This window comes from Serinus canaria, chromosome 2 (genome assembly GCF_022539315.1).
Source record: "Serinus canaria isolate serCan28SL12 chromosome 2, serCan2020, whole genome shotgun sequence".
Taxonomy (NCBI): Eukaryota; Metazoa; Chordata; class Aves; order Passeriformes; family Fringillidae; genus Serinus; species Serinus canaria.
The window spans coordinates 48138897-48153511 of record NC_066315.1 but is presented as its reverse complement, the minus strand read 5'-3'; the positions used below and the strand labels follow the sequence as shown (position 1 = coordinate 48153511).

General features: G+C 39.3%; 1 protein-coding gene across 1 annotated transcript in view; it reads right to left on the bottom strand.

Moving 5' to 3' along the window:
* Positions 1 to 5858: 5858 nt before the first annotated feature.
* DCLK3 (doublecortin like kinase 3) overlaps positions 5859 to 14615 on the bottom strand; it is a 33748-nt gene continuing 24991 nt past the window's right edge. The window contains exon 5 of the mRNA XM_030233127.2: positions 5859 to 14236. Within this exon, the coding sequence (XP_030088987.1) occupies positions 14040 to 14236 (197 nt within the window). The 3' untranslated portion in view covers positions 5859 to 14039. The remainder of the gene's footprint in view (positions 14237 to 14615) is intronic.

The window sequence follows — 14615 nt, the reverse complement described above, 5'->3', positions numbered from 1 at the left end:
TCTTCAAATTGTGAAAAACACAGGGTGCCATTTGCTGCCAAATGGTGACTGCTACAGACATGGTTTGCAATGGGAAGCCATTCCAGAACAAAAAAAAGGGATGTAGAGTTTTCCAGCAGGGAAGACTTAAAGAACTCTCAGTAGGAAAAGTAGAGAAGACTACCTTTGTTCAAGGTGTCAGCCCAGCTCCCACAAAGGCAGCCAAGGGCTGTAACTGAGCAATGGCTGTTGGGACAGCTGAGTCATCCCTGCTGGGAGCTCCCCCAGGGCAGACCCTTGGGACCAGAAAACTAGAGAGCTTTCCCAGGGAAGCAGGCAGAAGGAAGACATCTTTGCAGTTTTCCCCTGGGGAGATTTAAAACAAAAACACCAAATTTCCACACCCACTGCCCATGGCAGCTATGGTACACAAGACAAAAGCTATGCTAGCACAACTGATCTCCCAGACCTCTCTTGTGCACAATCCAAGGCATCATCAGAGCCATGCTCTGGACCACACTCTTTGCTTTGGGGGTGTCTAGAAGATTCCCATTTCAAAACTTGTGGGGTTTTTTCCACTTTGGGAGACATAGTAAGAAGATGTCTATATTTAAAATGTTTTTCCTGGACTAATTTCAAAATCGGGAAACTTTTGTGCATCCTGGAGAGGAACAGCTGTTGGTGTCGAAGTTCATTTGTAAATTTTTGCTTCAGCCAAGCCCAAATCTTTGCGCGGAGCTCAATGCCGAGTGGAGAGCATTTATCCCGGGCTCCCTATTTCTGTGCCAAGAGCACCACCCGGTGGCCTTCCCGGCCACGGCTCTCTACCTCAGAAACCGTGATAAAACTGGAACATTTGAAGGGGAAGGAAAAATCAGAAGCCTGTAGCTGTGCACAGAGCTGTATGGATTAGGTGGGTATAAACCCTGGTGCACTTATTGAATGAAACCCAGCCAGTATAAGAGCAAATTAAAAAATCCTGCATTACAGGTATCTTTAAGAAGAGTCACAGGGTGGGTTTTGCTGGGACCAGGTGAATGTGCAGAGCTGCAGAGGCTTTGAGAGAGCAAGCCATGGTCCTACTATGGCTGGCACTTACCTGCTCCTCCTCCAGCACCTCCCCAGACAGCAGCCCTGCTGCTCGTGGGGAACAAGTACCAGCACCCCAAAGGTGCTGCATTGCACAGCAGCTGTCCCTGCTCCCTGCGCAGCTCCCTGCACTCTCAGCAAGCCACGACAGCTCTGGGATTGCTGACCTGGGCAATGATGGGCCACCACCTCCCCTTTCCTACCTTCCCTTCACTATCAGTTTACTTCTACACAGTGTGTCTAACAGGGTCACATCAAGTTTTTGTGAAGCCTTGATGATACTGAGGCCTAAAAGGGATGATTTAACATGTGTTCATGAGTAATTTTCCATATACTGCTCACAGGCTTTGGCTGCAGTTGTGCAGTTCCCTGGGGCATGCTCACCAGAGAAGACCTCCCTGAGCACTGTGGGATTTCTGTGTGCATGCTCCTGCTGCCTGGAGCAGGAATGCATTAAATATTTCAGTTCTGGCAAGGAAGACAGCCCTGTGGGAAACAATTTATACAAGGGTTATTGGCTGTTAATGGGAATCTTTGGGAAGAACATGTACACTTCTGTTTAGAAGAAAACGGAGCATGTCCATATAACAAATAATTCCCAGTACCTATGCCTCAAGGCCCATGTGCAAAGGATAAGAAAGGTACCTTTTAGTACCCTGTTCTGAAGGTTTTATATAAGAGCTGAATGGATCAGAGGGAAAATTAAAGAGTGTTGAAAAAAGTCATGTTCTGCCTGGCACTAGAGACCTTATCAAGCAGGCCAGTGAACTCACCAGCTACCTGAAGTATCAACAAATAGAAAGAGCTCACAACAACGTGAGCAAGAAGGAGGCAAGAGTTCAGACATGTCTAATTTGGGAATGAGCAGCCTACACCAAAAGCCTGTGGGCCCAGCCTGGCAGTACAGCCCAATGTGTAGGATTGGTCACCCAAGGCACTTTAGCTCACAGGTCAAAATCCTCCTGTCAGCTGAACAATCCTTCACCTCTCTTCCTGCTCTCATTTCTTTTTGCTTTCCTGTCCTTTCTACTTTCATTTTCCTCATGAGTTTAGGAAGAGCACTTTGTGTCCTCTGCAGACAGACCAGCTGGCAGGTCACACAGCCGTGGCTATGACAAATACTCCAAATGTGGGATGAATACATCCAGCATATACTTGTCCTGCTTCTCTTCTGCATGTCACTTTGTCTAAATACAGCTGCATCATGAGAGGTGTTTTCTTGCTAAAATATCAAAGCTGCTTTAGTAAAGACAGAATTTCCAAAAAGGCTCTTCACTTCCAGAGACACTTCAAGACCCCACAGCACTGTAAACCTTTATCATTTTAATAGAAAAGTCTTCTCAATTGTTGTGTAGTGTGAGTGGTATATTTTCAGGGACAAGTCAGCATCACTGGAAAAAATGAGATAAGTACATATGCATGAAGACTGTTGTGTAACAAAATGTAGTGTCACTTTAATTTCCTAAAATTGCAAGGGCCCAATTTTATTGAAAAACACTGGAAATTGAAGCCCACACTAATTAGAAATCTAGAGTGATATTGCATATGTACATACTTTTTTCCAGGTTTACCAGATGTTTGATGAACATTATCTAAATTATCTGTCTTAAGCTTAAACTTCTTTGGAAATGTATTCAATTATTTTTGTTTAACTACCCTTCCTTTGTTCATAAGAAATGGGTGAATACAAAAGCTACATCTGTGTTTAAAACACAGTAACATTTTTGGATTTTACTTTGACATAAAGATTCTTGATGTTACAATAGGCAAAGCTACATTTTTCACCTGTTAATACAGCTTCATGGGTCATGTCCTATTGTAGACATCCTCTTTCAAATTTTTTCTTTCCATCTGAAATGAATTTCATATTGCAGTCCTTATCAGCTTGAAACTACAGCCATATCTCTTTCAAAGCTGTTTGCAGATTACAAGAAGGAGTGCAGGCAAGAAGAAGGTTTCTCTGCAGCACTTGCAAAAAATTACCTGCTGTCTACTTTCACTATGGATTTCTGCAAGAATTGCTTTCAGTAGTGAAATTTTGAAGAATGGCATCGGATTTTTTTTAATTACTTCATTTCTAAGCTGCTTTTTAGATTCTACTTATACATCCCCTGCCACAACAAAGGAAGTCTCTGGATGCTGCTCCACAGAAGGTATTTTAAACAGTCTTTGTTAGACCTCTTTATTCTTAAACCTTATAGCACTCATCTAAGAAAAGTAGCTAAAATTTTCGTATAAAGTACCACTAAAACTCAGTTCTCAGAAGTATTTCTCCAGCAGCAATAAAGGTTTGCTTGTGCTGAAACCACACAGAAAGGAATGAGACTGGTGAGAAATAGGAGGAAAGACCAGATCTGGAAAGTGTTTGTAGCTTACACACAGCTCTGTAATGAGGAACAGACAGTGAAGGAAGGTAAAATATGAATTCCAGCATAGACAGCAGTCCCACTGCTGCCTTGATCAACACAAGCCATTGTTGATAACTGAGGACAGGATCCTTTTCCTTAAGCTTTTGAAGATCAGGCTTGCCAGTGGCCATAAGGAATGCTGCAGGAATCTTACCTTGGCAGAAGATAGAGGTGTGACTCCCTAAAACACTTTCTAGTCCCCTGAAGTGTCACAGAAAATGCCTGGAGGAGACCATAGCACAAAAGGAGACCACTGCACAACACCTCTTTGAGCCTGAGGGTTTCCCAGTTGCAACTTTTTCCCCTCTCCACACCCCCATGTGGGCCTGCAGCACATTTAGACACTAACTAACAGCACCACAGTAAGAAGTGTTGTTAGAATCATAGAATGGTTTGGGTCAGAAGGGACCTCTAAAAATCATCTAGTTTCAAAATGCCAGCCTCCTGCAAGGTGCAGAGGGGAGCTGTCATTCTCTAGACAACGTGCAGATGTGAGAGTGGGAACTTGTGCACAGAGTAGCATCCCTCAGTGCCTCACTGCTCTCCTTGGTTCTGTGACTCATTGCTGCTACAAGGGATTTTCTCTTTGAATTCCTCCTTTTGAAACCAACCCATTTACAAAGACTGACTGTTTAATTCTAGGTTATTCGAGCCTCTTTGAAAATACTTTGCAGCAATGAAAAAATAGCTCCTGTCTCCCCAGCTGCTTTTAAAACCACCACTGACAGTTGCCTTTCCTTGGCTGAGGATTTCCTCTTGCAATGTTTTTCTCCCTCCGTAATTGTCTTCCCCAGGCTAACCTTTCTTAAACAGAACTTACTTGAGGGAATCTACCCAATTAGACAGTTAAATCAATTAGGCTGATTGACAGGAGGATTAAGTCTAGCATTTTCTTGATTGCAGACACAAACACTCAGCTGGAAGAAATACCTGCCTCATAAGGACTTGCTGAGGCCTAATTAGTTAATGTTTGTGAAGAGCTTTGAACACATGCTTTACCTGCTTTGTTATGCTCTGTGTTCCTGGTAATGGAGGCTTCAAATTTGGACATGGCAAAAACAAGGATGGAAAGAGGAACCTTGACCCAATGCCACTGGGGACCACAGCTGCAGGAGAGGACAGTGATGTCTAGCAGGGCTTTGCTCTAACTTAAACTTCTCTGCTGCTCTGTGCTCCCGAAGCCTCTCTCATTTCTCTGCAGGATGGCAGCAGCTCCTGACCTCCAGACCTCACACCAGGACTTTCCCCCACACTGGAACCACACCAACATCAGATCAACAGACAGGGCATGAGTGCATTCTAGATCCCAGTTGTTCTGCATCCTGTTCTGCAGCACTCTTTCCAGGAGGAAATTCAGGTTGTCTGTGCTTTTAAAGTGTCATTCACTAAGGCATCAAGGCACTCACTCCTAATAAATAAACAAGAGCTCAAGTTTGTGGAGGCCTTTGAGGCTGCCCAAAAGCAGCACTGGTATTATGGCTTGCTAACACACACCTAGGAAATCTTCACATTTACAGAAAACCTCCACACAACTCAGCAATACAAAAGATCTCTTTTAAAAGAAGCATACATAAAGTGTCACCCTGAAAACCTAAATTTCTCTGATTATATGGGGTTAAATACAGATTCCATTTTGCAAGTTGTATGCTTCACAAAAAAAGACTACACCTGAAAATCAGTAATATAACTAAGTATACTAATTAATATACCAATGAAAATAAGTAGTTTTTTCAGCCCACACAGAACTGTCTTACTCTAATTGCAAATGTGTATGCAACTGAAAATTTTAAGTTTCGGACTCACAAAATATAGTTTGGACTGGCATTAAAATAAATCCTCAGAATCCAACCACTGAACCATGCCAATAAGGAGGTGTCCATCTAAAATACAAAGCTGTCCCATCCTTATCCTTTCTCCGTCAGCCCATTTGATATTGAAAACAAATTGAACAACAGTCAGTCCTGGTACTTTACCTTGCCAGAATGAAGCTGCTGAATTCTTTGTCTGTTCTCCTCCCAGAATCCCTTGTACAGGTGAGGCATTCACATTCTCTGAAAAATCCCTTTGCCCAGCATTTTTCTCCTGGGATGCTGAGAAGCCTCAGAGGAAAAGAAAACAATTCTTATCTCATTTGCTTCTCCTCTGTTTTGCTCATGTGAAATGTGTTTGGAGATTGTTTACCCACAGGTGATTGTTTCATTGGTGTGAGTTGTTTTGGCTCTTTGGCCAATCAGGGCCAAGATGTGTTGAGACTCTGGAAAGAGTCAAGAGCTTTTATTATTATCTTTTTAGCATTCAGTAAGTAAAATTTCTGTATTCTTTAGTATAGTTTAGTATAGTATTCTTTAATATAATATAGAATCATAAAGTAATAAATTAACCTTCTGAGAACATGGAGTCAGATGCATAATTCCTGCCTTCATCAGGGCATTCCCAGAAAATACAATATACAGGATCTGTCCAAAAGTTCATCCAAAGTCCCCCTGATGAAGGCTGTTTAGGTTTTGGTAGAATTCATAGCAGTCCCATCAATGATTCATTAAAACAATGACCTGAAGACACTATCTTTGCCAGCACACTTTGAATAATTGCTGAGGATTTTTTCTGCTGTGAGAAGAAGTAGTAATGCCGGCAGATAGCCCCAAGAACCAACACAAAAGAGGGCACGCACAGAATTCACATTTATACTACTAAAACACGTGTGCACACACACAAGCTGTAAACCTGAAAAGCCTCAAGCAATCGTTATTTCCAACTAAGGGAAAAAAGTCTCCATCACCAGCTTGAATCAATTTAAACAGAGGAACACCCTCAGAAACACCAGCAAATGCTTTAATTTCAAAACATAAATTTTTGAAGATGCTCATGAAGGAATCTTTGCTACTGGCAAGGACAAAGGAACTAAGTTTAGTGTCACAGAAATACAACACTAAATGTTTGTTTTCCTTAAAACCTGGATTAGCAAGTAGCAGAAAATATTCTAAACAAAGGTGGCATTTTCAAGGCAAAAGCATAAATTGTACAATTGTTTCACAGGAAACGATAATCTAAAACCCATGTTTGTCTTTTAAGATTCCCACCATCAAAGCTTAAAAAAAATACTAAAATAAATATTCTATCATAAAAGAAATACAGGTTCATTTTCAGCAACCATCACACACGCATCAGTGGTTTCTTCTGAAGTTTAGAGAACCAATTGTTTTTCCTGGTCATTAAGGGATCTATCTGAACACCTTTGTACCAGTTTTCCTGATACAGCCTTTTGCCTTTCCCCAGGTAAGTCTGCACCTAAACACAGGTTTTGGAATATTCTGATTTTGTAAATTTACCAGTTATCAGCCAATAATTCATGTAAGGCTTCAGCTGTTAGGAGTTTATTACTGTCACATTCTAACATCCACCTCTAACTTATGTCCCTTCAACATTAACTGTGTGAGTTATGAAAGCATGTAAAAATAAACTTGCATAAAATTCTCCTGCAGATGAATAATTGCTCAAATTTACTTACATGGTGGAGCAGTTTTGCTCTCATTTCTTTTAAGGGATTCTTCTCCTATCCTGTCATTAGAAAATTATGATCCAGGTGAGATAATCCAGTGGTTGCCATAGTATCTGCTTAGAATCAGCTATTCCCAGGCACACAGAAGTAACTGGGGAACCACCACAGGAATGTCACACACCAACAAAGGTAGACATATTTTATTTCACTCATGAAGCTCTGGTAGATTTTTCTAGAGCATTGATTTACTTCAGAAAATAAAACATTTTAGAAAAAAGTTATGTTTTCCTTCAGCTTTTCCTCCTGTTTTATTTTCCACTCCTTTCTTTCAGAATCTTGCTTGCTTCAAATCACGAGGGGCTATTTAATATGGTGTCTCTCCCTCTTTCTTTATTTGAAGAAATAATACCTTAACAGAACACATGCTGGCTTTTAGCCAAACAGCCAACATGCTCCCATTTTCAAGAACAATTTTATGCTTCCATTGGAAACACTGGCCAATAATACATTTCTCATCATCACTCACCATGTGAACAATATTTTGGCCAGTATGTTTCCAGGCAAGCTGAAATTATTAAGATGTATTCGACCCATTTAGTTCCATCCTTACACTAGGCACAAAAGTTTCTTCTGAGCTGTTAAATAATACATTTTTATGCTATAGCAGTGCAATATCATTGAAACTCTCAACATTGCAAGCTGGGTAGTTGCAAATGCTTATGTTCACAGAATTGAACTCCTCTTGAAAATCCAGCAATAAGGTTTTCTTGACAATTTACCATAGCAGTTAACAATCACACACTTCCATTTTCTAGGCAAATTATCTTCATTGCTGAAATCCTTTATGTTAAACACTATCTAAAATGTTTTATGCTGCAATTCTTCATGGGAAATGCCTTCTTACAGTACAATGCTTGTCACTGAAATTTAGAAAGCTTTAAAAAGACAGCAATGACAATGCAGGATTAATCTTTTATATGATTCAATGCATTTTTCCAGTGGTTATAAGGAGCACCCCTTTTTCAGACCTACACTCCTTAGCCAATCTAGCAATCTCACACAGCTTCAGTTGCAGCACTTGCTCAGCCCTACCAAGGTACTTCATATTCTTACTGCACCAAATATGCTTATTTCTTTAATTGCTGAAACCCTTTGGGAATAATTCCTGTATTTCTCTGGTTTTTAAAATGCTTCCAGCTCTTCATATCAGTTTCTGAATTTGGAAAACAAAATATATTTCCAATGACACTTTAAGGTTGTTAGCTTTACTTTTTCTGATTTTCCAATTGCTACTTTGTCAAAACAGTTCTAATTTAAAAAGAAAAAAATCTCCAGGAATACAACATCTGATTTTTATGATAATCACACAAATTTCTTGCACTCCTGGACTCTGCCTTCAACTACTTCTGAAAAACACATCTGAATCCCACTCCTAACAGCAAAGCATTAAATCAGATTTAATTAGCTGCCTATACAAATTGTTAAAATGAAGTGCAATAAATTTGTGTGATTATCATAAAAGTCAGTCATTCCAAAGAGTTTACTGTTATTCTTAGAGTAATGAAGAGGCTGTGATGTCTTTAAGGACCAATATGCCATAAAATTTTCTCACTGGCAGCCACTTTGTCACACATGCTTACATGCAGAGAACGTAGCTTCTTCAGAAACACCATCAATATCCTAGACACGGTTTTATTTCCACTGCTTCAGGAGATGTTGCAGGCGTTCCATTTTTAATAACAGAACTGAAACATACACAGGCTACTAAGAAACAGTCTCCTTCGAAAAAGTCACTATTTGCAAGCAACTCAATTTCAAATAGAATGCCTGTTTCCACAAAGAAAGCAAACCTTTTTCTAAACAAACTTGAATTTTACAGAAAAAGATTAAATGATGGGAGAAATCAGTCCTGTGTGCATCAAGCATAACTGAAGCTAAGTCTGCTTGTCATGATGGCTCTAAGAACACAGCATATATGAACAAGACAATATGGCGCAAAAAATGGTGGTAGGATAAATCTCAGCTCCAGTTCTGAAAAGATTTGTGTTAGTTTTAATGGGATTACATGCAGCAGCAAAGAAAAACACAGCTGTAAGTATTCAAAGGACTGCAGCATTAAAACGGGTTCTGCTACTTGTAAATGAAGGTATACACAATACTTACTGAAATTGCAAACCTTTTAAAACAAGCATTTCCAAATAGATACATTGTCAGAAGGTTAAAAAAAAAAATCAAAATATTTGGCCACACAATTGTTTCCCAATTTATTGGAAAGAACTAAAACATTATGTTTACTGTATAATTTATTTTTATTGGCGGTACAGGGGAAGGAATAACAACTTTTCTGCTGAAGTCTACAATGTATTTCAATTTAGAAAATTACACCTTCAGCCAAGTTACAAATAAACCATATTGTAGAACAAACAGTGCCATTATACACTGTCAGCCTAGTTAAAGTGCCCATAATTCCTTTCAGGAACAAGAATGTTAACAGTGAAGTATTACTCGTGGACTTAAAAAAGACAGAAAAATGCATGCCCAGAAACATAAAAAAGCATTTTCCTTACAGTGCTTAAATTAAAAGAAATCCAGGTGACATAAGAAATTATAGGAAAAATATTTAAGAGTGATACGTATGTGTCTTTGGGAAAATCACTTTATAAGCACAGCAAATTTACTATAATTTCAAGCAGATTGAATACCTCCCCAAATCTGGGTACTTGCCAAAAAAGGCAAGCAGTTGACTCCTAAAGTTCAGTTTAACAAGAGGACCAAACCCCAAGCAGCCTAAGCTCAGGGGATAACATCCCACTATCCATCCATCACCCTACAGCCAAAAATTGCAGTAACAGAGATGTAGGAAATCCACCTATAATTCCAGTCAGAAGCGAGGTGGCCAGTTTGATGGTGTTTGAGTCCAGCTATTCCACACAGCTGTTAAACAATCTTAGATTAAGGAGGTCCCTGAATAAAAGTCTGTGTCTCAGAGGAAACAGTCTCTGCTGTACTGCCAAGCTTCAATCACAGGTCTCCTGGGCACACATTTTTAAATATTAGGAGACTAAATATATGAGCAATGACCAAATTCCCATTGTTCATTATCAGGAAGTTATGCACCATACAGTGTGAAGCACCAGTCTTTTGCTCAGTTTCACATGCCTAAACACTTCCAAAATTTTTTGCTCATTCCCATTTTTAATGCCAGAATTTCCTATAATTTCCTGAAGAAAAACATATTAACATGTGAAGATTTCACCGTGTTTCAATAATGGGAGTGATCCAAAGGGATAAGAGGCCAATGAAAGGAGGCAGATGACAGATGATAGAAAATATGTAGGTGAGATTTAGGGCCAATGAAATGTAATATCATATGGGAAAGTGAAGAAGCTGACCTTGGTGGCAAATGGAGGGGATATCCAGGGACCACTTTATCGTCAGGCAGCCGAAAAGCTAAAGAAGCAACTCTGTCTATTAGGCATGTGTTTTACTACAAAATGAAACACTGATGACCCAATTCTATATGACTGGATCTTTGTGCTTGCTTCAAGTCTGAAGACATGAAAATATGCATTCATGCTTAAAGGCTGCAGCCAACTAAAGAAGAGCCAAGTCAATGGTTAAAGATGTTGGAGAGTCTCTGGTTTCTAAAAGGAGAGTATTTTTTGAATAGTCAATAACAGACAGCAAAGAAATAATCCTGCAATAACTAGAACTTGATCAGGATCTCCATTATGACTTAGGAACCAAACAATACCTTTTGAGAGGATTCCTACTCAGCTATTTGCTAAAGCTTGCAGCAAACAAAGAGGTTCTTGCCTTCTTTTGCCTTAGACCCAGTAAATTCTCTGGAAGTAGAACTTTCCTGTTGAAGTCTGCAATATTATTAATTAATATTTTTCACTTAGATCTTGGGGGGAGGGTTGTTTTTCCTGGTGATATATTCAGACTCTCTTCATTGTTAGTATTTAAAGACACCAAGACACCAAAACTTGTTTTATTTTCAGTGGAATATAAAGCCATATGAGAATCTAATCCACAAAGACTTAAGGAAGGGGGCAAGAAGGGATATTTCTTCTTTCTGCCAATCAGCAAGAATTTGCTCTGACTCTATAATCTCCCCCAGCTTTGAGCTTCCTCAGACATACTGTAGAGAAAGGAACCAATCAAGAAAAGAAAATATTAAGGGGAAGATGACTCCAGAAACCAAGGAGACAATATACATTAGAAAAACCTCAGGAAAGGAAGAACAGTGATAATCCTCAAACACAGAGTGTGAACATGATTCATATATAGGAAACCCTCTTACAGAGCATAAAGATCAGGTCTGCATTGGAACGTCACACAGAGCTAAAAGAAAAGCCTGACAAAAGGCTGGAGGAGATGACAGGGGATTTTCACCATTTTTTTGTCTTAGTCCTGCCTAATATTACTTTCTACATCAGCAAGCAAAGCTTGAGGCTGAGCCCTCCAAAACCATATAGGATTTCATTGCTACAAGTAAATCAAACCCTAATGTTTGGGGACCTGGACTCCCTTGGACAGTACAGAGGCAGAGCAAGAACACTGGAAGCAAGAAGAGAAAAGGAATAATGAAGTAGGAGAGAAAGAAAGAAGTAAAAACCCTGAGAAGCACCTGGAAGCTTTTTCAGCCTCCAACCTGAAGGAGGGAGGGCCTAATGCTACACATCTTGTAGCAACAGTGACAAACCTGTGCCTCAGCATTGCCACAGCAGCATCTGTACTTACAGGTGCCATGCAGTGACCACCTGGCACAGTCCATGTTTAGCCTGTCTGGAACACAGAGAACGTGAAAGAAAAACAAAATCATTGAAAAAATAATTATTTTTATAATTGTTACAAGCAAATTATCCATCTTCTGCACTATGAATAAGGCTGCAGACAGGTTCTTAAAGGTGCAAAAGGCAACTTGTAACACAACCTCCAAACTTTCAGATTCATTGTTGATTAAATACTTTTTGTCACTTCAGACTTTATTCCTAAACAACTATATTAAAAATAAGATAATTACAAAATTTAGTATTGCACATCAGAAGCTATTTTTCCACAGTTTCCTATCCAAAATAGACTTAAATTAACAGAGGATACATTATTACTAGTACTCAAATATGATGTAATGCTTTTATAATATTAGGTTACATTAGGTTCCCTTAACTCAGGGAAGGACTTAAATCTATTCTTGTTTTCAGGAAAAGAAAAAGTCTTCCCGACTCAGACTCCAAAGCAGAAGTATGACATATCACAGAGCTACTACTTGGGCATACAGTAAAGATTTCATTGGTTTGTTTCACCAATTCTTGAACTCCACAGCAAGTCTTATTCCAGTAAGTATTAGAAATAAGCTAATTCAATTTAAAGTGCAATTCTCCTTTAAAAATCAAGTGATCTCTACTTTTATACATAATTCTTGCAGAAAAACAGTCACAAGAAGAAACAGAAACATGATGACAGCACTCTACACTTTTTGGTTATTCAGCAAGTTCACACAAAATATTAGCACTCACCAAAAAATAACATTCTGGTTCATATAGTTGTGAAAATGTTCCACTGATTCTGAAATGCTTCTGACATTCCTCACTATGAAATACATAGGCAGAGCAGCAGCTCTCCAAGTGTAAAACACCCTCCTTCATTTCAATAGGCTGTGTATTCAGTGCCAACACCACTGACATTCTAACACCAATATTATTTGCTAGCACTTAGAACTTGAGGACAAAGAATTATAAAATGGAAAACTCAAGTGCTTTTTGTATTTAATTAATTAATCAAAAGTTCTGAGATTCAAAAGCTGGTCTAGGTCATGCCCCTCTCTCTGGGCTGTAATTTTCCCCCACAGGATTTCTTTAAAACTGCATCCAATAAAAATATTAAAAACCACATGCAATAGAGCATCTGAGGCTTCCCCTGGGAGAGCTTTCCACAGGCAACAAGTTGTTTTTCCTCAAGCTGGGATTTTCATTTCATTTCATCCCATTGCCTATTCTCATGGAAGCAAGGAAAAAAGGTCACAGCGAGGGCAAGAAATGGAAAAACCCAACCAACCAAACAAAACAATCGCTAAACTACACTGAAAAAGTATGTTGATGAAAGGGAAACTGTCAAGGCAAGGGTTAACTTTGGTCACAATTTCCAAGCTTTTTCTTCTCCATCAGCATGGAAAAGTCACAGATGCACATGCGTATCTCCAAGAGGGGAAAAAACTCAACATTGAAAAATGACAGATACCACTCCATAATTATGATTCTGGTATAAAAAGCAAAGCGCCCTTAGAACTGCTTAACTTCCTACTGCCCAGAGGAGGAAGAAAACCTCTTTGAAACTTGTTATTATTTGAATCTTGAAAAGGTATCATCCATATCTTCCACCTTCTAAAAACAAATGAAACCTACACAGTACACAGCACTACCTTCTTGTAACAGGAACATCGCACCATCTATTACCCTGGAAAACCAATGAAAGATGTTGCCAAGGGAGATGATATAAAACATCAGATTTAGTCAATAAGGGTTTGTATTCCCTCACAACCTAATAAATACAGTATCTGGCTATTTATTTAATATATCCTACAGCTAAACATTTTATTTACTTTTTATTCTTCCTTCTCTGTGGCTAGAAGGAATTAGTGAAAAGACTCTTTAAAGAATTAGCGTAAGACGTGTTTGCAGACAGCTATTTTGAAAACATTACAAACACAAAACTCCTGGAGAATATAATACAAAAAGGATGAGAGAAGACTCACCACTAGTGTAAGTCACAGAAGCAAACATTTGTAAAAGATGTAAAAGCCCAAATCAGTACTTAAAGAAAAAGAATAGACACCTTCTAGAATTTATCTAGTCCCAACTGCTTTCAACAGAAAGACTGCCAAATAACATCAGAAGAGGTGAATGTGAATTTGATCTCAGTCCTTCAGAATCTCAGAATCAAAAAAAAGGCATGGCAATAGCCACCAACAGCTACACATTAAATTCCCAATTAATTTAGAAAAGAAAACATAAATAATTTGTTAATCAATAAAAAAGAAGACAAAATGAGCTTGAAAGATTTCATGTGCCCTCATCAACAACTTCCTTTCGGCGCTGGGCCCGGAAATGGCGCTCGATGTTTATTGTCACTTCCCTCTGCAGATTCCTGCTGTTAGTTTTCCCGGCTGTTCTGATCCAGGGGTGCTGAAGTACCTGACGTGCTGTGTAGCGCTTCTGGGGATCCACTATCAACAGCCTGGTGATGAGGTCTTTTGCTGCTATTATGGAAGAAAGCAAAGGAGAGAGGGGTGAAGCACAGTGGTGCACAACATGCTCTAGGATGTGCAATCCTGTGCAATGTGCTCTAGCATGAGCAGGGTGTTTGAAACACATCACCTACCGTGATCACTTCCAACCTTACCCATTCTGTATAGTGACAGTTATACCCACACAAAATGCCCTTCTTACTTTTTTCATTGGTTTTACCATGGTTTTTGTAACTATCCCCAGGAGTTATTCTAACAACTTGCAGTTAGAGTTAGTGACAGAAAGTATTAAATCTCCATGACTGATGTCATTCTCCCCTTCAGAAACAGGGGAGAAAGTGAAGGGAATTTAATCTCAAAAGTGAGCTGGAGGCATCGGGCTAAGTGTTCA